At 43.0% G+C, this 25222-nt stretch overlaps 2 protein-coding genes across 7 annotated transcripts in view; one reads left to right on the forward strand and one right to left on the reverse strand.

Moving 5' to 3' along the window:
• LOC128421365 (uncharacterized) overlaps nt 1-9251 on the forward strand; it is a 106425-nt gene extending 97174 nt beyond the window's left edge. The window contains exon 2 of the mRNA XM_053404068.1: nt 8509-9251. Within this exon, the coding sequence (XP_053260043.1) occupies nt 8530-9243 (714 nt within the window). The 5' untranslated portion in view covers nt 8509-8529 and the 3' untranslated portion in view covers nt 9244-9251. The remainder of the gene's footprint in view (nt 1-8508) is intronic.
• The window catches only part of GRID2 (glutamate ionotropic receptor delta type subunit 2), an 824474-nt gene that overhangs the window by 62382 nt on the left and 736870 nt on the right, over nt 1-25222 (reverse strand). The gene's annotated exons all lie outside the window — the stretch shown is intronic.

Raw genomic sequence — 25222 nt, forward strand, 5'->3', positions numbered from 1 at the left:
TTAAGAATAATGTTAACAACTCTCCACAGGTTTGGTGATTCTGTTTCAGTTTTAATTGGGGATTTCTTCCCTCTCCTCCTCAGTTTCCAAAGAGATTCAAGCTTAAAGCCAGGTACAACATTTTAATTGATAAAAGCAGCAAATTGGTGTTAAGGGAATGGTGCCATTAATTTGCTGGCAGTAGAAATAATGAAGAAAGAAAATAGAGGGCAATTTCGTTGAATTCCGCTAGTAGAATAGCTAACTAGTATCGTCTGGGTCCCATCAGAATCGTCTTTAAGATATCTCAATTTAGACCTCATTAATATTTTGCCATAGCAGCATCACCATCTAGGTGCATGATCCTTAACACAAAGAAAACAAATGACAAGTCCTTGCCACCCAGGGGCTTTCAATGTAAAACAGACACAGAAGGAGAGAAGCAGAAGTGTGGGGAGTCATGGAAAGAACAGGCAATTCCTTTATTTACAATTACTTGACTGCCATACTTCTTGTGAGTAAGTTCTTGGTATGTGAACATGGATCACTGCAGATGGTGACAGCAGCCACGAAATTAAGAGACCCCTGCTTCTTGGGAGAAAAGCAATGACAAACCTAGACAGCATCTTAAAAAGTAGAGACATCACCTTGCCAACAAAGGTCCGTATAGTAAAAGCTATGGCTTTCCCAGTAGTGATGTATGGAAGTGAGAGCTGGACCATAAAGAAGGCTGATCGCAGAAGAATTGATGCTTTTGAATTATGGTGCTGGAGGAGACTCTTGAGAGTCCCATGGACTGCAAGAAGATCAAACCTATCCATTCTTAAGGATATCAGCCCTGAGTGCTCACTGGAAGGACAGATCGTGAAGCTGAGGCTCCAGTACTTTGGCCACCTCATGAGAAGAGAAGACTCCCTGGAAAAGACCCTGATGTTGGGAAAGATGGAGGGCACAAGGAGAAGGGGACGACAGAGGATGAGATGGTTGGATATTGTCTTTGAAGCTACCAGCATGAGTTTGACCAAACTGCGGGAGGCAGTGGAAGACAGAAGTGCCCGGCGTGCTCTGGTCCATGGGGTCACAAAGAGTCGGACACGACTAAACGACTAAACAACAACATGTGAACATGGGCCTCGTTGAATGCTTCCTTGATTTTTCACCCCCCCCCCAATATGGGCTAATATTTTGCCCTGCTTGCAGAACTTGGCTAATCCAAATCGACTAATTCTCCCTCTCCCAGTTTTAAATTCACTTCACGCCATGACAACAAATACATGTTGTATTTTCAGAATGGGGAAGGAGCATTTCAGACAGGCCAATTGTAAACTGCACACATGTCAAGAAATAAATGCAGAAGTTACCAACATTTGAAGTCATTTACTCTGCCCTGAGGTAAGCAACAGCTGCGGCCAAAACAATGAAGACGGGCAAGTTTTATTTTTATTTTTTTAAAGATATTTATTGAGTTTTTCCACCTTTATACATTAAAAAATCAAAAAGAAAAAACAAAAAAGTTAAAAACACATAAAGTTTACAATCCTTATTTTCAATAACATATTTCCCTGACTTCCCCACACCTCCTCTTCTTATATTCCAATTCAAATTGTTAATTCAACAAGTTCTTGTCCCCAATTTTTGACCTTTTTATATTTAATTCATTTTAAAAAAACCAATTTTAACTTATAAACATCAGTATTTAAACATCAGTGCTCATTCTTAAAACTTTTTTCTAAAGTCGACCCAAATTCCCTTCCACGAATTCCCCAATTTTCATACTAATAACAAAACAAAATAAAAAAAACAGATTATAATTCTGCACCCTTTGGATTCCCAACCCCCCCCCTTCCCAGTTTCAATCCCCAACAAATGTCCATCAGTCTTAGTCTACTATCAGCCTGGAGACCTCACGTCCGAGGCTCTTAATTCTCTCTCAATTCCTCTCTGCCGGTTTTTTTGGTAGTCCTTAATATTAAACACCAGATCTCAGAGAAGCTCTGTCCCGATAGGGTCCATATTTCTTCCAGCCAGACCTCCATACTTAAAAGTGGAGCCCGAATCTTGTTTCTTACTCCTTTTAAGTCCAAATGTCCCCAAAGCTCCAACTCTCACCTTAATCAAATTTGTAATCCATAGGTCTTCAGATCTCCACATAAGGAGATCTCTCCATTCTTCAATCTTCAATTCAAAACAGATTTTCATCATCCAGTACTTATTTTCCTTTGTAGCCATCATGTCAGGCCTCTGGCTCTCCTTTGTCATCTGCAACATTACATCTCCTCCTTCCTTTTCCTCAGAAACAACATATATCTCTTTCTCCACACTCTCAAATCTTTCAAGTTTCTCTTCTTGTCCAGCTGCATGGACTTCATGAGTCAAGTCCTTATCAAATTCAATGAATTTGTTTACTGTTAAGTCCAGAGTTGCAACATTTGCAGCCAAAACATCAATTTGGCCTTGTAACTTTCCCAAGAGAAGAAACACTCTGTCCAATTTAGCTTGAATTTTTCCTCCTTCAGCCATTCTTGTAATGTCCCAAAATCCCCTCTAGAGGGATTTTGGTTACTTTATCTTCCTTCCAGTTCAAATCCAAAAATCAAGTTAGTTTGTATCAGTTCTTCCTTGTTTTCAACAAAATATAACCAAATTGTAGCAAATATATCCAGCAGAGACAGCAGAAACAAAGTTCTCTTTTTCCTTCTTGACAGCTAATTTGACAGCTGTCAAACTCTTCTATATCTCCTCAACAGGCTCTCTCGCAGATCACTCCCGGGTCCGGGGGGGTGGCACTTCAGCTCTCAAAATTAGCTCTTATCCTCCAGTGAAATTACTTATACTGCCAAATTGTGAAATTAATGTCTTTTACCCAATAAAGAAGAAGAAATTCTCTCGACCTTAGTTAGCTAGTCCTTGCTTTAGATTATTTATAAGACGGGGAGACGGACTTCCTGTTTGCGCCTTCCCCGATCGTGCCTAATTAAAAAAAAAAAATTCTTTACAAATCCAATTTCCGTATTACTCACGGGTTGTTACTTTTAGAGTCCAATTGTTCACAAGAAGAAGTCAGTGCTCTCCGACCATGGCATGCGGCTTCACTCCGCAGGGGAAGCAGTCGACTCTCAGCACCGCGCCGCTCACCCTGTCCCCCGTTCCGAAGCCTTTAAAAAGGCTCCTTCGCGGGTCGGGGGGCGCAAATGGTGCCCGCCGAGTCACCAGGTTCACAGGCTTCAGCGCCTGTGATTTCTGAGGGTCCCCGCGTCGCCGCAGCTGCAAGACCCGGATCCTGCGGAGCCGATTCCCTCCGGAGCTCGGAGGGAATCCGCCATTAGCCGATGGCGCTAACCCGGAAGTCCGAAGACGGGCAAGTTTTACAGTGTAATTAATAATTTGCTTTTGGTAACACTTCAAAGTCTGCAGAGGCAGTTAGCATGAAATTGAGTTTGCTTGCTTTACAAGCACCCCACATTTATGCATAACCTAAATACATATTTCAAGTAACTGTAAGTGGTCTAAACTGTCATAGCCCAGTTATGAATTTGGAGCACTTATATTTTCTCTCCTACATGCCTCTTTCCTCCACCCCTGTCAATTTTTTTTATCATGTCCTTTTATAGCTTGGGGTTGAGAGCTTGTGTTAGATAAAAGCTATGTAAATGTGATCATAGCTGATTGCAGCTCACATCATAAAACTGCACACACATATATAGTAAACAGCGTTCGTTGCAGTTTCTGGACTATCTTCAAGGGTAGCCCTACATGAAGCACACTGTAGCAACCCAACTATCAGAGCATGGACTACTGTAGCCAGATCATCCCATCAGAGTATAGCCATAGATGGTGCACCAGTCAAAATGGGACATAGGCACTCCTTGCCACTCTGCCCACCCGGGCCTCCAGTGTCAGAGTGTACAACTAGGCTAGACTCCTGTTCCTATATGGAGATTGCTATCCAGCCCAGAAAAGGTTATGTCCCTAATTCTCAGTCCCCAAAGCCAGCTATCCATAGTGCTTCAGTTTTACCAGAATTTCAGTTTATTGAACTTATGTAGTCCATCATTGCATCTAGACACCAAGGCGCTAATTGTAGCTTAAGTATGCTTCACTTGTTTATCCCTACTCTCCCATTTCCATCCCTTTGCTCTGTCTTCTCCCTTGTGTTTCCACCTAGATCATAAGCCCATCAGGCAGGGACTGGCCATCTCATTGTCTGTAAAGTGTCATGTATATGGATGGTGGTGGTGCTGTATGAAATAGAATAGTCATAATCTAGGGTGTGTTTCAGTTTTGTAGTTCTAGAAAGTGTGTTACTAGAAATAGCAGGGCCTTGTTCACACATGCATTTTGTGTGGTGAAATTTGACAGTCCATATTTCTGTGTGGTGGAGGAATACTGTATAACAATCCACACAAATATAAAAGCATGCAGACAGGAGCACCTCAAACACCTGTCTTTCATTATTTCATTTTCTTGCATTCAAATGGCAATGGTGTGTGTAACTGAAGGTGAAACTTGTACGTGTTGCAGAAAACTGTTGGAATAATACCATTATATCAGCCTTAAGCATTAGATTAGGACAAATAATATGCATTTATTTCTTTGAAAAGTCACCTCTCAGCTTGAATTACTTCCCAGTAATCAGAGCTCAAGAACAGGCAGCACAAAAAATAAAAATAACGAAAACTGTCAAGAATTCAGCTGAAATATGAGTTAGCGAGAGAAAATTTTGTAAGTGATTATTACTTTGAGGAATCTGGCTATTGTCCATGATGTTCCCTGCTATTGTGGAATTGCCCAATTTATCTGAATAACAAGCCAGTCATGGAAGATGAAGAAGTAAAATGCAATAGAAGTTTCTATTCTATCAAGGGCTTGAAACATCTAACTTTCTTTTATGGAGGCGGTATGTGGGGAGTAAAAATGATGCTTAGTGGAAGATGCTCATCCAAGAAGCCTTTTATTCTCATCAGTGTGATGAGAAATCTAGTGTGTAAAATTTGCCTGAGCAAAATGTTCAACCGCTAGAATTTTATCCATCTCTGTAAACTGGCTGGTAGTTACTGGCCATGATTTAACAAATGGAGAACTGTGCCAATAAGAAGCCCTGCAATGGACACTGCCCCACATAGAGCACTGGATTCCTACATGATTTTTTTAAACAACTTGGGAAACAACAGCTTCCATAAAAGGAACAATTCTTTTTTCAAATTAAGAAAAAATTCTGGTTAAAGACTTTAATGGACAATGTTGCCTACTCAGAAGTAAGTAACTTTGAGTTCAATAGGGCTTTCTTCTGTGTAAGGGTGTGCAAATGTGTAGCTAAGACTGCAGTGCTAACCACATTTACCTGGGAGTAAGTCTGACTGAACTCAAAGGGACTTATTTCTGGCAGACCCACATAGGATGGCACTGCAGGTTGGTGTTGTGCCAGGGAGGCTACATTCAATATAGACTAAAGTATAGGGGGGCACTGTTTTTTTTTTTAATTCCCCACTTTTAAAGCAAATTATGGATTTATTGATTCTAGAAAATTTATGGGAAATAAAATAATTTTGATTCCATTTCACTAACAGATAGGAACACCCGTTTATCACATCACACTTGCAGTAAGCATCTCAAATAAACCGGCCATGTGTAATAGAATCAGCATCACAGAAAGTTAACATTTTAAACACCACTGGTTTGAATGTACCATGCTGCCCTAATCAAGTTATTTCACACCTTGGTGGGCAAATCACCTGTGCTGTTCATGCTTGATTCTTTTCCCTCTCCTTTTAAGCATTGGACCATACACTACTTACAGAATGGAGTATTCCAGTTATAACAGTCTTTTTAAATAGCTAGCTAATTTACCCTGGCCTCTGACACATGAAATGTATATTTTCAATACTCAAACTATTTTTGTGTGTGAATGCATTTGTAAATTTTTAACCGGTTTTTAATGTTGCATTTTAAATGGTTGTAACCCACCCCGGGACATTAGGATGAAGGGAGGGTGATTAATTGAAACAATATTAATAATAAATAATTTATAAGGAAAAAAATCAGCATGGAGGTAATCCTTCATGGATCACTGCCTTGCCGTGGCGAAGGGGCTTGAAGAACTCAGAGAAGCTATGAACTACGCCGAGCAGGGCACACAAGATGAACAGGTCATAGTGGAGAGTTTTGACCAAACGTGATCCACCTGGAGGAGGAACCGGCAAGCCACTCCAGTATCCTTGCCAAGAAAACTCCATGGACAAAGACAACAGGCATATAAAAGTTATGACGCTGGAAGATGAGCCCCTCAGGTCGGAAGGCGTCCAACATGCTACTGGGGAAGAGCGGAGGGCAAGTACAAGTAGATCCAGAGCTGATGAAGCGGCTGGGCCAAAGCCGAAAGGACGCTCAGTTGCGGATATGCCTGGAAGCGAAAGGAAAGTCCAATGCTGTAAAGAAAAATATTGCATAGGAACCTGGAATGTAAGAACCATGAACCTAGGTAAGTTGGAGGTGGTCAAAAATGAGATGGCAAGAATAAATATTGACATCCTGGGCATCAGTGAACTAAAATGGACGGGAATGGGCGAATTCAGTTCGGATGACCATCACATCTACTACTGTGGGCAAGAAACCCGTAAAAGAAATGGAGTGGCCCTCATAGTCAACAAAAGAGTGGCGAAAGCTGTACTGGGATGCAATCTCAAAAATGATAGAATGATCTCGATACGAATCCAAGGCAGACCTTTTAACATCACAGTAATCCAAGTTTATGCACCAACCACTGGTGCTGAAGAAACTGAAATAGACCAATTCTATGAAGACTTACAAGACCTTATAGAAGTGACACCAAAGAAGGATGTTCTTCTCATTATAGGGGATTGGAATGCTAAAGTAGGGAATCAAGAGATAAAAGGAACAACTGGCAAGTTTGGCCTTGGAGATCAAAACGAAGCAGGGCAAAGGCTAATAGAGTTCTGTCAAGAGAACAAGCTGGTCATCACAAACACGCTTTTCCAACAACACAAGAGACGACTCTACACATGGACATCACCAGATGGGCAGTATCGAAATCAGATTGATTATATTCTCTGCAGCCAAAGATGGAGAAGCTCTATACAGTCAGCAAAAACAAGACCTGGAGCTGACTGTGGCTCAGATCATCAGCTTCTTATAGCAAAATTCAAGCTTAAACTGAAGAAAGTAGGAAAAACCACTGGGCCGGTAAGATACAATCTAAGTCAAATCCCTTATGAATACACAGTGGAAGTGAGGAACAGGTTTAAGGATTTAGATTTGCTGGACAGAGTGCCTGAAGAACTATGGATGGAGGCTCATAACATTGTACAGGAGGCAGCAACGAAAACCATCCCAATGAAAAGGAAATGCAAGAAAGCAAAGTGGCTGTCCAACGAGGCCTTACAAATAGCGGAGGAGAGAAGGCAAGCAAAATGCGAGGGAGATAGTGAAAGATACAGGAAATTGAATGCAGATTTCCAAAGAATAGCAAGGAGAGACAAGAAGGCCTTCTTAAACGAGCAGTGCAAACAAATAGAGGAAAACAACAGAATGGGAAGAACCAGAGATCTGTTCAAGAAAATTGGAGATATGAAAGGAACATTTCGTACAAAGATTACCATAATAAAGGACAAAAGTGGTAAGGACCTAACAGAAGCAGAAGACATCAAGAAGAGGTGGCAAGAATACACAGAGGAATTATACCAGAAAGATATGGATGTCTCGTGCACCCCAGGTAGTGTGGTTGCTGACCTTGAGCCAGACATCCTGGAAAGTGAAGTCAAATGGGCCTTAGAAAGCACTGCAAATAACAAGGCCAGTGGAAGTGATGGTATTCCAGCTGAACTATTTAAAATTTTAAAAGATGATGCTGTTAAGGTGCTACACTCAATATGCCAGCAAATTTGGAAAACTCAGCAGTGGCCAGAAGATTGGAGAAGATCAGTCTACATCCCAATCCCAAAGAAGGGCAGTGCCAAAGAATGCTCCAACTACCGCACAATTGCACTCATTTCACATGCTAGCAAGGTTATGCTTAAAATTCTACAAGGAAGGCTCAAACAGTATGTGGATCAAGAACTCCCAGAAGTGCAAGCTGGATTTAGAAGAGGCAGAGGAACCAGAGACCAATTTGCAAACATGCGCTGGATTATGGAGAAAGCTAGAGAGTTCCAGAAAGACATCTACTTCTGCTTCATTGACTATGCAAAAGCCTTTGACTGTGTCGACCACAGCAAACTATGGCAAGTTCTTAAAGAAATGGGAGTGCCTGATCACCTCATCTGTCTCCTGAGAAATCTCTATGTGGGACAAGAAGCTACAGTTAGAACTGGATATGGAACAACTGATTGGTTCAAAATTGGGAAAGGCGTACGACAAGGCTGTATTTTGTCTCCCTGCTTATTTAATTTATACGCAGAATACATCATGCGAAAGGCTGGGCTGGATGAATCCCAAGCTGGAATTAAGATTGCCGGAAGAAATATCAACAACCTCAGATATGCAGATGACACAACCTTGATGGCAGAAAGTGAGGAGGAATTAAAGAACCTTTTAATGAGGGTGAAAGAGGAGAGCGCAAAATATGGTCTGAAGCTCAACATCAAAAAAACGAAGATCATGGCCACTGGTCCCATCACCTCCTGGCAAATAGAAGGGGAAGAAATGGAGGCAGTGAGAGATTTTACTTTCTTGGGCTCCATGATCACTGCAGATGGTGACAGCAGCCACGAAATTAAAAGACGCCTGCTTCTTGGGAGAAGGGCAATGACAGGCCTAGACAGCATCTTGAGAAGTAGAGACGTCACCTTGCCAACAAAGGTCCGTATAGTTAAAGCCATGGTTTTCCCAGTAGTGATGTATGGAAGTGAGAGCTGGACCATAAAGAAGGCTGATCGCCGAAGAATTGATGCTTTTGAATTATGGTGCTGGAGAAGACTCTTGAGAGTCCCATGGACTGCAAGAAGATCAAATGCATCCATTCTTAATGAAATCAGCCCTGAGTGCTCACTGGAAGGACAGATCGTGAAGCTGAGGCTCCAGTACTTTGGCCACCTCATGAGAAGAGAAGACTCCCTGGAGAAGACACTGATGCTGGGAAAGATGGAGGGCACAAGGAGAAGGGGGCGACAGAGGATGAGATGGTTAGATAGTGTTTTCGAGGTTACCAGCATGAGTTTGACCAAACTGCGGGAGGTAGTGGAGGACAGAGGTGCCTGGCGTGCTCTGGTCCATGGGGTCACGAAGAGTCGGACACGACTAAACGACTAAACAACAACAACAATCTCTATGTAGGAAAAAAAAAACCCTGTTCAGTATTAGTACCTACTAGATTGGGAAATCTAGTATGGTATATTCTATAGTTCTTCCTTACCCTGTTTAGGTTCTGATGGATTAATGCTATTAAATGCATATATGGTGCTGGGTCCTGATTTAGGCTGTAGTCCTAATCCCATTTACCTGGAAGTAAGCGCTATTGAATTCAGTGAGATTTACTTCTGAGCAGACACTTACTTCTGAGGTTGCAGCCTTAGTCATACTTGAAGTAGACCCATTAGGTTCACGGGGACTTAAGTTATTCAGGGGTATTTATGTACATTTAACATGTGTGAGAGAGGTCAGTATATTAGGAAAATGAATTATTCCCCCAAATGGGGAACACCTAATAACTCTTGATCATAAACTATGTTTTAAAGTTAATAGCAAGTGCTCAAGTGCAAGATGCCAAATGGATTCAGGAGACGGGCCGGATGACCTCAGTTTCTTTAATTCTTTCTATTTTTCCTGTATATCCCACCAAGAAAATCATTTCTCCTAGAATCAATAGAGCAAAAGGGACGCAACAAAAACTCCTGCATCAGTGAGCACAGAGGAGATGAAACACATCCTTGACCCTTCTGCCGCATCTAGCAATGCCTTTCTTTAGTACAGGATTGCAGTCTAAAACAGAAAGCCTTGGATTTGTTTTTTTCACCTTCGAATTGAATGTTTTATGTTTTTCACATGGCTATTTTTTAAGTCCTTGAAATGAAGGCAGTAAGTCCCACTGGATTCAAGGCATTGGTAGAATTTCAAAACAAGTAGTATTGCACCTGTACGGGGGAGATGTGCAAATCTGTCTATTTCTGGTTGGAATCATTTTTGCATATGTCTGTTCCATTGCATTTTTGTGCTGAATTGCATTTTTTAAAACATTTGCAAGCAAATCCATGTTCGAATGAGCATTTAAATATGTATTTTAAAGCACATTTTCTCTCAAGATACTTATTTTGAAATGTATAGTTACATGCCATCCCAATCTGAGCAGAGAGAGACTCTAGATTGTCAACCTGGTCCCTACCACCCACTAGTGGGTGTTTCAGGATTCTACGTGGGCGACTGGGTGTTCTATGGCACAAGCTGAATTCTCCTTTCACCGAGCACTGGTGGGCAGTAAGGAAATGTTACCATCAAGAAAGATGCATTAGTGGGCGGTAGATATAAAAAGGTTGACTAACCTTGCTCTAGATGCTTACCCAGGGTTCAGTTTCCTTGGAATGAAGGTCAGTGGAGACTGTGGTGTCTTTAGGATATATAGTTTTATATACACATATATAACCTGAGCACAAGATAGAGGGACTCACAGCATTAACACCCCAACAGCTCTTGCTTTTCTATTAGTCACAGCTTTGGATCCAGTACAGCTGTTTGTATTGAGCTTCTAGCCTGTTTCCAGCTCAGGTCTCACACACCACTCTGGCTGTTCTTCGCCTACCTAGCAGCTAGGTGAGGGGGGCGGAGGAAAGGCCCATCCATTAACCAGAAGAGAACCATCACTTAGTTGTAGCTCTTTCAACCTAGCACATTCTTTTGGGATGCTGATGAAGGCACTTAAGTGGCCAGCTAAGGTCATTGTCTTACAAAGAAACTTGTCTGACCAGTTCAACAACCTCCTCTCTTAGATTCTAACCATCACTGGGCACAGTATCCTAAAAACTGGAAGGAATTCAGGGCATCATCCAGACCGACATCTTAAAAAGTCTTTTGAGCTAAGAACTGCGTTGTAATATTCGGGAAAGTGTAAAGGTGGTGGATAACTAAGTTTTGAGCCACACATCAGTTGAGATTGCATTAGATTAGTTTATACGGGAATTCAAAAATTATCCCATTACTTAAGCACCCCTTGCCTGTTCTGATCAGCCTTTGTGCTTTGTCACCAACTGAAGCTAGTCCCAAAAAAATTACTGCTGTACCTGTTTTCTATCCTTTGCGTCCTCTGGACAAACTTTAAAGACTGAATTGCTAGGATAGTCAGAACTAATCTTTTTTTTTTTAAAGGCAGAACATCTCTACCCCACCCCACCCGCTCCACTTTCACTTAAATAATGAAAAAGCTAATCAGACTTTACTTTCTTCCAAGCATCACAGTGTTTTCTCAAGTGGAATATATGGACTGATATAGAATGCACACTGAGTGCACAGATAAATCGAAATTTTCTGTAACTCACTGATTACAATAGATAATCAGCACCTGGAATTTGTGCCATTATACTGAACCGCATTTTCTGATGTAATCTGCATAGATTCACCTCCAAAGGTGACAATGGGAGGAAAGGAACAAAGGTAAATCTCTACTGAATTAATACAGTCGTCCGCAGCAGTTTCTCTCAATCTTTGGAATGAACACAACTTGCATTTAAGTGTTCAGGGCAGGAGAAGGATTTAAGATAGAGCTTTACCTCCTACTTTATTGATTGACTGAAATTCAGCATTTCATTATAGTTTCCTTTGGGCTGGGGAAATGGGAGACCTCTCCTCCCCCACCTTGATCCGTGCTATGGGTTTCTCCCATTCTTCTAATGATTCCATTCCATGTTAATAGCTGCAAGTATTAGTTGTTTCGGACAAACTGTTCCAAAAGGAAGGGCTATGAACCCACCCTTAAAGACATATGCCATATACACCATCAGCATGGACGATGGGCCAGCAACTTTTGGAACTTCCTCTTTTTTAACTTTTCTACCCCAGCTGGTCTTTAAAAGAACTTACACCTGGTTTGCTTATTTCCTCCTGACTTTTTAAAAGATTGTAAATCTAAGGGCAGGAGCTATCTTGCTTCTTATAACCTGTAAACTGCTCTGGGAGTCCTTTTTCTATCTGATGAACGAGATTTTGAAATATTTAAATAAATAATTATTCAGTAGTCTCTCTCTCGCTCCTTCCCCAGTAGGCCGTGTGTGTGTGTGTGTGTGTGTTCCCACTGTTCAACACTGTGGTACTTCCACTATGTTATTTCAAAAAATAATGCATGAGATAAAAAAAGGAACCGGGCCCTTTCTATTATAAAAACAAGCTATTTCTTTCTCTTCCCCCTCCCCCTTTTTCTGGGAACACAGTGGAGGGAATACTGCCTATTTTTATTTCCTTGGGTCCATCAAAGGATCTTCTTTAGTTTGATGAGAAGACAGCTGTAGATGGCAAGGCTGACTTTATACTTTCACTGATTCCATGCCTATTGATTTAAGCCTTCCCCATTGATCTGAGCATAGGTGCCTTTCTTAGCCAAGTTGCTTCCTATTTCATTTTATCATTTGAGCTCAAAAAGGACCAGAAGATGAGTTTGTAACTTTCTTGGCTTTTAAAAAAGCAATGTGGATTGTAAATGAAGCAACTTTCCAACTATCTGGTTTTACATTTTCTACTTTTGATCAACAATTTGCTGCTCTTATTTTAATGTGCATGCTGCGAGTCATGGTGAAAAGCTGTTTGAGATCTATCCAGATGCAGGCATCCAACCAGAGTGTGTTATAGAAGCAGCCATGAAATTGTGTAACAATCTTATGTGTCTCGCTGTTGTTATCTTTTTAGAAGAAATGCCAGAGTTCTTCTTCTGAGTTCTACATGCTTATTCCCTGCACTATGTGTTCCACAATCTCCAAGCAGAAAGACTTGATAGGTGCTGATACATTCCCAGGGCTCAGTTTCCATGGAATGAAGGTCAATGGAAACTGTGGTGTCTTTCGGATATATACTTTTATTCACACATATATGCAAGCTGAATGTAGGATGGAGGGGTTCAAAGCATTAACACTACAACAGATATTGCTTTTCCATTAGATTTCCAGGAAAGCCCCAAACCACCACTTTGGGTTCAGTACACAGCAAGCTAGCTTCCAGAAGCAGTGAAAATTCTCTTTCACGCAGCCCCCCTTCACCTGTTTTTCTCTATCCTAGGATGGCGTGGCACCTAGCCTGGTGAGGTGGGAAAAGGCCCATTTGTCTCTATAGCAACGGTGCAGCCTCGTTGGATATGTAAATGGTAGTACTTAACTGGCCAGCTCAGGGCTTTATCATATTAAGGAACTAATTTGACCGATTCAGCAGCTTTCCTCATATAGTTTATAATCACACATACACAGAGTTGTGTGCTGGGCCTGTTGTTGTCAATATCTTCATAAATGACTTCATCCAAGGAATTGAGGGATGCTCATCAAATATGCAGATCTTGCCAAACTGGGAGGGGTAGCCAGTGCCACAGAAGGCAGAAGCAGGGTTCAAAATGGCCATAACAGATTGGAGAACTGGCCCCTAACTAACAAAATGAATTTCGGTAGGGAGAAAAGTAAGGTTCTACACTTAGGGAGGCATAACCAGCTGCACAAATATAAAATGGGGACACCATATTTGCCAGTAGTACATGTGAAAAGGATCTAAGGGCCTTCATAGACCACAAGCTTAACATGGGTCAATAGTGTGATGCAGCAAAGAAAGCTAATGCTATTTTAGGTTGCATCAACAGAAGTAAGTAATTGTACTACTCTATTCTGCCTTGGTCAGACCCTACCTGGAATACTATGTGCAATTATGTAGACCACAATTTAAGTAGGGTATTGACAAGTTGGAACGTTCAGAGGAGGGCAACCAAGATAATCAAGGGTCTGGAAACCAAGCTTTATGAGGAATGACTAAGGGAGTTGGGTATGTTCAGCCTGGAAAAGAGGAGACTGAGGAGTTTTGATAGCCAACTTCAAATGTCTGTCACATGGAAGATGGAACAAGCTTGTTTTCTCCTGCTCCAAAGGGCAGGAGAAAGGACTCCAAAGGACCCGAACCAATGGCTTCAAATTACAAGAACGGAAATTCCGACTAAACACCAGGAAGAACTTTCTGTCAGTAAGAGCTGTTCGACAGTGGAATGGTCTTCCTCAGGAGGTTGTGGGCTCTGCTTCCTTGGAGGTTTTTCAGCAGAGGTTGGACGGTAGTCTCTCATGGATGCTTTAGCTGAGATTCCTGCATTGCAGGAGGTTAAACTAGATGACCCTTGGGTCCCTTCCGACACTACAGTTCTATGATACTATGAAGAGAGACAAGAAGGAGCCTCAGGTTGCTTGGGAAGGAACTGGGGAAGAAGCCTTAGATAGCGGTAGGAAGCGGTCCTCGCAACTGCATCATTGGGGCAAGACCTACTGGAAGACTTGCTGTGGTCACTAGGCCAGAGTTAACTTCTCTGACACCAGGTGTTTTATTGCTGACCTACTCCTGACAATAGTTGTCCTAAACACAACTTCTCTGAGAAAGAGATATGTACAGATATGTATGGTATATTTTTTATCTTTCTCAGATAATTTGTAGATATCCTGTTACCATCAATGTTGTATTTCGTCTTAAGAGGCAAATCGAGGAGCTGTCCAGCAGGGCAAGGGAAGGACTAGGTTCTAGGAAAAGTTACTGAGACATCTTTAAAATGTTCACACACAGAGGTCAATTTTCACCTGACTGACTCAGGGAGAGGATGGGAAAATAGCATTTATAGGCAGAGACTGGTTTTTCCAGCCACAAATAAAATAATCCAATGAGTAATGATTTTTCCAGAATCAGGTGATATTACCAGTAGTTGCATTTGGTGTGATCACTGTGCAAATGACCTTGGTGTCTTGGGCAAGCAGACCCGAATACACAGTAGCCAATAGGCTGAAGCAGTTGAAAGAGCAAAATCAGAAAGTATGGTAGCTTACATATTTATATTTATGTGGTGGATGCATGTAGCAGGCTAGTATCAGACAGAAATGCTGCACATAAGATGGCGAGTCAAAAATAGCTATCAAAGAAGAAAATTTAGAAAAGAAGGCTTTTTTAACAACAACAACAACCCTATATGACTTAGCAGACATGTCAATATGGAAAGTGTTAGCTGAGAGGTAGAAATAGTACTGGTCCACTGAATCAACTTTGCTGCTTACTATCTGTGCCAATCCATTATATACAACATGATGGCACCTTTCAGTTTTATGATAGAAATTCAATCACATTACCATCCACAGCTGAAGATCTGCTAAGTCTATAAAAATACACACTAGTGCCCCCACATAAAGAAAGTCCTTGAAATGCTGTTTTTATTTTGACTGTCACAGCAGTCAAACAGCTTTTAACTCTCTCCTAGTTCTTGGGCCAGTATCTATGTGTTATTTAAACATCTACCAATGAAATACAGTGCTCCATACCTATCAGAACTGTGACAATTTGTGTGAAACAACTTGAAATCTTCCTTGCAGTATGAAGAGTTCAGACGATTTGTTGTGGGATCTCCCCACCCCCATTACCTGATACATATAAATTATAACCATGAAGTCAGACTCTGATCTTAAGAGGGAAACTAAGGCTCGAGGGGGATGACTATGGAAGAGGATAAACTCACTCCTAACTCACCTACTGAAATCAACTGGACTTAGAGGTGCTTAAGTCTGTCTGGAAGATAAATTTCGGGGATGCTGGTGTTTCGGTTTGAATTTAGCTAATTATAATTTATGGTGCATTTCAAACCAAATTCTTCCCTTGATTTCTGTCTGACTCTGTATGACATATTACTTTTATATTCACTTCCAACTCTACAATTCTGTGATTCTATTATTCTAATTTTAACATTAATTTAACCAGATATTCTAAGAGCAATAGCTAGAATGACATCGTTTATTTTACTCACACAACCCATGTGGCAAATTCATAGTATAGTTCCACAGCACACATCTCCAGATTTCTCTGTTTTATATGAATGCTGCATACCTATTTATTTGTTTGTCCAACTATCTAGGAATAAATTCTACTGTCCATTGACCTTGCTTCTATCTTGTTGAGCTGCATACATTTCAATTACACTTCTTTCTGCTGGGTCAACTGCCAAATAGCAGAAGACCTAATGTCACAGTTTCTGAAAACCCACAAGAATCGGTTCTGATACCCTGTTTATTGGAAGGACTGCCAAACCTATGACAATAGCCCTTGCTGTTGTCCTAGTCATTTGCTCTGGTTCCACTTGGGAGAGGTGACTGTGAAAGTTAACCCTACCTATCAGCTTTGTAAAGACAAGATATGCCTCTGGCAGCTATTGTGCAAGCTTTGCTCTCCTTTTCAAAGGGAGGAACTATAATAGAAAATGCAGGAAATGTTACACAGACTTTAAGAAATCAATAATCAAGAGGCCTTCCTCTTTCCCTGTCACCTGCACCCAGATCCTATTTTTAAAGCAATCTAGAGAAGCTTAAGAGAACAGTCTGTGTCAAATTGCTGAAAACAAGAAGAAAATAATACCAAGAAGTGCTAGAGAGTGTGTTTGTGTCCATTAGGATGCACCTAGCTTTAATGCCACTGTAATATGTACTGGCAGCTGCTGTTGAGCTTGCCTGCTTTGCGAGTTTCAGCTTTGTCTGTTGTTCTGGCTTTCAGATAAGGGAGGAATGCAGAAACAAGGGCTTGAGGTTGTTGAATGAAATATTAAAACCTAAGGTCCACAGCTCAGTGTTAGAACAGTTGTTTTACATGCAGTAGAATCACAGAATCATAGAACTGTAGAGTTGGAAGGGATCCTGAGGGTCATCTAGTCCCTCTGCAATGCAGATATAACAACTAAAGCATTCCTGACAGATGACCATCCAACCTCTGCTTAAAATCCTCCACTGAAGGCAAGTCCACCACCTTCTGAGGGAGTCCATTCCATACATTTTCGGTTCGGTCACTCAACCAGCTACAAACAGTTACCTCATCCAGCCTATATTTTACGTGCTTCTCCACAAAAGTATCATGGGGGACTTTGTCAAAAGCCTTACAGGAATCAAGATACACTATGTCCACAGCATTCCCCTAATCCACTAAACTTGTAACACTGTCAAAAATAAGAAATGAGATTCGCCTGACATGACTTGTTTTTGAGAAACCCATGCTGGGTCTTATTAATCACAGCATCCTTTTCTAAGTGACCACAGACCGATTGTTTAATTATCTGTTCTAGGACTTCCCTGGTATCAACATCAAGCTGAGCAGTTGGCAGGGTCTTCTCTCGCCTCCCCTTTTTGAAGATGGGGACAACATTGCCCACCTCCAGTCTGCAAGGACCAGGTTCAGTCTCTGGCATCTTCAGGTAGGACTGGGACATCCCGTGTCTGAAACTCGGGAGAGTCACTGCCATTTAGTGTAGACAATATGGAGTTAATTGGACAAATGGTCTCAGTATAATGCAACTTCCTATATTCTTTAGATATCTGAAATGACCAGATGGGCCTATGGTCTGATACAGCAGGGCTCTTTTATGTTCTTCTTCTTTAAATAACTTAGGAATGTTATTTAAATAATTCAGAAGCTGCCTCTTAACAAACAGTATAAACTTCCAAGGACAAGAACTGTTGACACACCCATTAAAGAAGTTATCTTATCTGCCTGTCTCTCTCTTTTTCTTTACACACACATGCCTTATCCTAATTTACTTGCTTCTGGCTTGAGGACAGTGATCATGCAATCACTTCTCTGTTATGTAAGAACAAGAAGAGCCAGTGTGGTGCAAATCCACCGAGAGCCATAAAACTTACTAGGTGGTCTGCAGCATGTCTCCACAAATCACAGCTTAATCTTGTGTGCATAAAAGGAAACCATCTTACATAAACTATTCAGGATTCCTAGAGGAATGTTTCGAATACAAATGTGACAAATAAATATGGAACTCCCATCACATGTCATTCATCATAAATGACTTTATCATTTAACTTGTTCAAGAGCTGCCCATCACTTAGAGAATCGCTTATACATGATAAGCATATCAGAACAACGGCAGCATGTAAAAAAAAAAGCAGTTTGAATCCAGCTCCTGCAGAAAAATGTGACTAGTGGAAACCTAAGCTGCATCTCCTGTAACTTTACCTCCTCTGCCAGCAGATGTCAACCTTTATCTCAGACAGTAGAGGAGAACACCACACTTACTATAATGCTGTAAATTAAGAATTAACAAAGAAGTGTTTTCATAGCCCCTTTCCTAAAAAGGAAGAATGTGTGTGAGGGGTGGGTGGGGAGAAACCTCCCATTACCACTCTTGAAGCTAGCATCCAAGATCCAAACAATTATTTGTACTAGGCTAGACTGAGAAATGAGAAATGCTTTAGGAAAAAAGCAACACATTTGAGTCTGCTAAGTCAGTACTTGTCAAACTGTGTTTCTAGGGAGCCATGAGGTCTGTCAAAAGCTGACCTTTATTCATTACAAATATGTATGTGCTGCCTTTCCCAGCAAAATAATTCTGAGGTAGTGCATGTTATGACCACGATACCAATAAAATCACAATATAAAAGTAACGATTCTCTGCCTCACAATTTATTCATTAATATTCCCCTATGCAATGGAAGAGAGCAGAATTAACCTTATTGCTGGAGGTCATGACATGTGCTCAAATGCAGTGAAAGGGGAATGCAGTTTTCTGCTCTCCAAAATAAAGGTGTGTGTGTGATGAGTTTCAAATAGTATGCATTCAAAATGGTACTGCTAAGTTTTGGGGGATTTGTAATATGCCTTGCAGTAATGCATGGGTAGGCAAACTAAGGCCTGGGGGCCGGATCTGGCCCAATCACCTTCTAAACCCGGCCCGTGGACAGTCCAGGAATCAGCGTGTTTTTACATGAGTAGAATGTGTCCTTTTATTTAAAATGCATCTCTGGTTTATTTGTGGGGCATAGAAATTCGTTCTCCCCACCTCCAAAATATAGTCTGGCCCCCCACAAGGTCTGAGGGACAGTGGACCGGCCCCTTGCTGAAAAAGTTTGCTGACCCCTGCAGTAATGTGAAGTTACAGGCACCATCCAATATCACACAAGTGCAACAGCTACTAAAGCAGCAAAATATGAGTTATATGTCTACACAACCTGAGTCAAGAATTGCTGCTCCTCAGAAAATTCATTTACTGTTTTCAGTCAGCCTTCTACAAAACTTCCAGAAATTTTGGTCTATACATCTCATTATCCTGCACCATAGGCCATGCTGGCTGGGGCTATAGGGAGTTAGAGAGTAAAACATCTGCAGGGTACCAAGTTGAAGAAGTCTAGGATGTGCTGGGAAACAACAGTTCCTCAACAATGGAAGTGCCTTCTGAAATAACATCTACTTTTATTGAGAGTTCATAAATTGTGTATTGGCCTCCCTCCCTCTACCACCGATCTTCAGCAGGAAGATCTGAAGTGGGACGGTTTGTGCTTTTAGCTGGATGTAGTTACAGTCCTCACCATGATTGGGAACTCTGATTGCACTGCGTTCCTGATTCGAGGAAAGAAAGTAGCTATAGCCAGCAAAATGCACTTGCAACTCCCCTTCAGACCAGGAAGGCCAAGGATAGAGGGGCTGTTTAAAAACCTCCCACTGAATATGGCTATCATCTTTTGGGATTGCTGAGGTGTAGGCTATCCTCCAGGGTAGCCACAGCACAGCTGCCTTGTATGTTTATCTAACATTTGTGCTGAGAAAAGAAGGGATGGGAAATATACTTTATTACGCAGAACAAAATGATTTGAACCAAACAGGCTATTTGCAATACACTCATGCCCACAGGCATATACAATAGTATGTCCTGGATTTACTTCCACTTTTGAAGAACTACAAGAGCCAGCCCTCTCAACAGCAATAAAATCCACATTTGAGAGAAGAGTCTTTAATGCTAAATTACAAGGACACTAAACAAGTGTAATGCTGTTCTGTTGCCTGGCTCGTGGGATAGTTGGATTTAAGAGGTTTAATTCTGTGAAGGAATTTCATTGTTTTTATGGCTTGTCACAGTCTCAGTTTTACATTAATAGTGTCCTTCCTAAAAGAGGGCACATGTTGCAGTGAGACCTGGAGACTGACCTCTTGGTTGTGGGTGGGTATATTGGACAGCCACAACACCCGATTGGTAGGTCTCTCATTGCTGGGTTTAATGTGGCCAATGGGGTGCAGTCTAAACAGATCGAGGGACCTATATATACCAATGCATTTGACCCAGAGCTTCCTCTTTCAGCTCGTGCATCAGAACACCCGCCCACCTCTCCCTACTTGACCTTGCTATGCCGTCGTGTGTCATCTGTCGTTGGGACAGGGGCACAGCAGGAATTTTCCCCACTTGGCTGATTGGCTGTTGCCATTTGGGTTTCGCCTGCTGCATAGCAAATCGTCACAACTTGTAAGGTTGTGGATAGGCACTGGTTCATGTGATAGGGATGAGAGAGTGGTCTCGCCATCCCTATGTGAAGGGTATTCCGTTAAAGGAATCCAGGGACTCAACTTGGTTTGGTCAACCCCTGAGAGGGGGTTGTGCCTGTGCCTGAGTCCAGGGGAGCATCTGGGGAGTGAACAGAGTCTGTTCCTGGGCTTTTCATCTACCTCAGGTGTTCACCCTTGGCTGACCTATGCTGGTGCCCTAGGTCAGCACTACCTGCAAGGTGCAGGGAGCTAGTCGAACCAGAACCACTCACTTTTCTGTAATCAATAAAGTTGTGGCCTAAATTCTGCCAAAAACCAAAACTAAAATTTGAGTTAAATGTGTGTTTATTTAGGGGGGAGGTCTCTGGGTCTGAACACGCAAATAGAGTTTGTGTGTGTGTGTGTGTGTGTGTGTGTGTGAGAGAGAGAGAGAGAGAGAGAGAGAGAGAGAGAGAGAGAGAGAATTATACAGAAACCAGCAGATCTTTCACATTTGACACTCCCTATAGGTGTTAGTTTTCATTATGTACCCATTATACATCCATTATGTACTGATGCTCTACTTCATGGGTAGGCAAACTAAGGCCCAGGGGCCGAATCCGGCCCAATCGCCTTCTAAATCCGGCCCATGGATGGTCCGGGAATCAGCGTGTTTTTACGTGAGCAGAATGTGTCCTTTTATTTAAAATGCATCTCTGGGTTATTTGTGGACCTGCCTGGTGTTTTTACATGAGTAGAATGTGTGCTTTTATTTAAAATGCATCTCTGGGTTACTTGTAGGGCATAGGAATTCATTCATTCCCCCCCCCAAAATATAGTCCAACCCCCCACAAGGTCTGAGGGAAAGTGCTGAAAAGTTTGCTGACCCCTGCGTCTACTTAGTGATACTTTAAAACCACTTACTGGAACATTTTAGTTGCTTTTACTATTTCATATTTTTTTGCTTAAAAAAGAAAAAGGGAAAAAAAGCTTGCTACACTCATTACCAGTGAGGGTCACAACAGCATTTTGTAACCTATTATTATTAACAACAGTATGTAACATTCAGGAATGCAAAAGTATCTGAAATGCAGGTACTTGATGCAGAGATAAGAGAGATCCACCTTTTATTGTTTAATTGTCAAACTAGGAGTAGAAGCTTTTAAATGGACATGACACATATGGGTAAACCAAGAGTGCTTAAACTTGAAGATACACTATGATCTAATGAAATCAGAGGCACCTGCCAATTGCTTAAAACCAATGTGTGTTAATTTTTATTAGAATTCTGTCACCTCCCCCAAGATGGCAGTTCAGGAAACTAGGCAGCTGAAATACAGAGCTACATGGGGTTAAGGACATTACAGTATATCTAGCTTGTTATATCTTGCTTAACTAGGGACCCTAAGAAGTAGGAAAAATCTCACCATTCTTTTTGTTGCAGTAGAGCTTGACATTTAACTCTGGGCTCTTCTTTTTGCAAAGTTATAATAATAATAATAATAATAATAATTTATTATTTATACCCCGCCCATCTGGCTGGGCCTCCCCAGCCACTCTGGGCGGCTTCCATAAAAACCAAAAATACAGCAAAATATCACACGTTAAAAACTTCCCTGAACAGGGCTGCCTTAAGATGTCTTCTGAATGTCAGGTAGTTGTTTATCTCTTTGACATCTGCTGGAAGGGCATTCCACAGGGCGGGCGCCACTACCGAGAAGGCCCTCTGCCTGGTTCCCTGTAGCTTTGCTTCTCGCAATGAGGGAACCGCCAGAAGGCCCTCGGCACTGGACCTCAGCGTCCGGGCAGAATGATGGGGGTGGAGACGCTCCTTCAGGTATACTGGACCGAGGCCGTTTAGGGCTTTAAAGGTCAGCACCAACACTTTGAATTGTGCTCGGAAACGTACTGGGAGCCAATGTAGGTCTTTCAAGACCGGTGTTATATGGTCTCGGCGGCCGCCCCCAGTCACCAGTCTAGCTGCTGCATTCTGGATTAGTTGTAGTTTCCGAGTCACCTTCAAAGGTAGCCCCACGTAGAGCGCATTGCAGTAATCCAAGCGGGAGATAACCAGAGCATGCACCACTCTGGCGAGACAGTCCGCAGGCAGATAGGGTCTCAGCCTACGTACCAGATGGAGCTGGTAAACAGCTGCCCTGGACACAGATTTGACCTGTGCCTCCATGGACAGCTGTGAGTCCAAAATGACTCCCAGGCTGCGCACCTGGTCCTTCAGGGGCACAGTTACCCCATTCAGGACCAGGGAATCCTCCACACCTGCCCGCCTCCTGTCCCCCAAAAACAGTACTTCTGTCTTGTCAGGATTCAACCTCAATCTGTTAGCCGCCATCCATCCTCCAACCGCCTCCAGACACTCACACAGGACCTTCACCGCCCTCACTGGTTCTGATTTAAAAGAGAGGTAGAGCTGGGTATCATCCGCATACTGATGAACACCCAGCCCAAACCTCCTGATGATCTCTCCCAGCGGCTGCATGTAAATGTTGAAAAGCATGGGGGAGAGGACAGAACCCTGAGGCACCCCACAAGTGAGAGCCCAGGGGTCTGAACACTCATCCCCCACCACCACTTTCTGAACACGGCCCAGGAGGAAGGAGCGGAACCACTGTATGACAGTGCCCCCAGCTCCCAGCCCCTCAAGACGGTCCAGAAGGATGTTATGGTCGATGGTATCAAACGCCGCTGAGAGATCCAGCAGAACTAGGAAACAGCTCTCACCTTTGTCTCTAGCCCGCCGGAGATCATCAACCAGTGCGACCAAGGCAGTTTCAGTCCCATGATGAGGCCTGAATCCCGACTGGAAGGGATCCAAATGGTCCGCTTCTTCCAGGCGTGCCTGGAGTTGTTCGGCAACCGCTCGCTCAATCACCTTGCCCAAGAATGGAAGATTTGAGACTGGGCGATAGTTGGCCATCGTGGCCGCATCTAAAGATGGTTTTTTAAGAAGCGGTTTAATAACCGCCTCTTTCAGCGGGTCTGGGAAGGCTCCCTCACGGAGGGAAGCATTCACCACCCCACGAAGCCCATCGCCCAGTCCTTCCCGGCTAGCTTTTATAAGCCAGGATGGGCAAGGATCCAGGAGACAGGTGGTTGGTTTCACTCGTCCAAGCAGCCTGTCCACATCCTCGGAGGTAACAGATTGGAATTGATCCCACTCAACTTGACTAGACAGAACTCTAGCACTCTCCCGCCCCGGCCCTGCTCCCACGGTGGAGTCTACTTCTTCCCGAATCTGAGCGATTTTATCTGCAAAAAACTTTGCAAATTCATTGCAGGAGAACATGTGGCCCATACTGGGCCCCGATGTTGCAGGTGGTTCCGCTAAATTGTGAACCACCTGAAAAAGTCTCCTGCTGCTGTTTTCTGCAGATGCAATAGAGGCGGTGAAGAAATTCTTCTTCGCCGTCGCTATCGCCACTTGGTAGGCTCGACGTTGAGCTCTAACCTGTGTCCGGTCAGATTCGGAATGAGTTATCCGCCACCGGCGCTCTAGCCGTCTCAACGATTGTTTCATTGCCCTCAGATCCGTGGAAAACCACGGGGCTGTCCGGGCTCCATGCAATCGGAGAGGGCGCTTCGGAGCCAAACAGTCAATAGCCCTGGTTAACTCCGCATTCCAGCGGGCCACCAGGGAATCAGCTGAAAGGCCATCAACATGGGATAAAGCATCCCCTACCACTCTCTGGAAACCATTTGGATCCATTAAGTGGCGGGGGCGGACCATCCGAATTGGTCCAACCTCCCTGCAGAGGGGATGGGTCGCAGAGAAGTCCAGTTGCACCAGGAAGTGATCTGACCATGGCACTTCTTTCGTTTCGCTTTTACTTAGTGTCAGATCACCAACATCCATAGAGGTAAACACCAGGTCCAAGGCATGTCCGCGGCTATGGGTTGGGCCAGACTTATTCAGGGACAGCCCCATGGAGGCCATGCTTTCCACGAAGTCCCGAGCGGCCCCTTGTAAGGTCGTGTCGGCATGGATGTTAAAATCCCCTAGGACGACCAAGCTAGGTGTCTCCAGGAGGACATCCGCCACGACCTGAAGCAGCTCAGGCAGGGAATCCTTGGTGCAGCGGGGAGGTCGGTACACCAAAAGGAATCCTGTACTGCCCCTATTGCCCAACTTCCAGAACATGCACTCGGAAAACTGGGTCTTCCCAATAGGACGCCTGGGCAAGCAGCGGCAAGGACAGGCCCATCTGCTTCATCCAACCAAGTCTCTGTTACACATGCCAGGTCAAGTCCTCCATCCATGATCAAGTCATGGATGGCAGTGGTCTTATGAATCATTGACCTGGCATTGCACAGCAGCACCTTCAGGTCATGTGGGTATCCCTTGCTGATTCTAGTATCCATCCGGTCAGGACCAGACCCGGAGGCAGGAATAGTCCTCAGACAACGACTAAACCTGCCCCCTCTGTAATGACGTGGTCTAGTCTTAGCGTAACTCCTCCTCCTACCCGTGATCACTGAGATCGGTTGCCCCAGTGCATCCCCCGCTGTGGAACATGCCCCAGCCATTTTGTGGGCTGGGGCCCACTCCCCGGCAGCCCTGACCCCTCCCCCTAAGAACAAAATAAAACCTTAAACAAACAAACAAAACCAATAAAACAATACAAACAAAAAAATAATAATGTAAAAAATTACAAAAACATCAAAATAAAAATAAAAAAAATCCCCAAGCCCAACCAAACATCCATCCCACCCCCACCCGCCACATACAAAAAATCCAAAAGAAAAATTTTAAAAACATTTTAAAACCACTCTAAAAACACTCTGTGCCCCCCTG

Source organism: Podarcis raffonei, chromosome 9 (genome assembly GCF_027172205.1).
Source record: "Podarcis raffonei isolate rPodRaf1 chromosome 9, rPodRaf1.pri, whole genome shotgun sequence".
Lineage (NCBI taxonomy): Eukaryota > Metazoa > Chordata > Lepidosauria > Squamata > Lacertidae > Podarcis > Podarcis raffonei.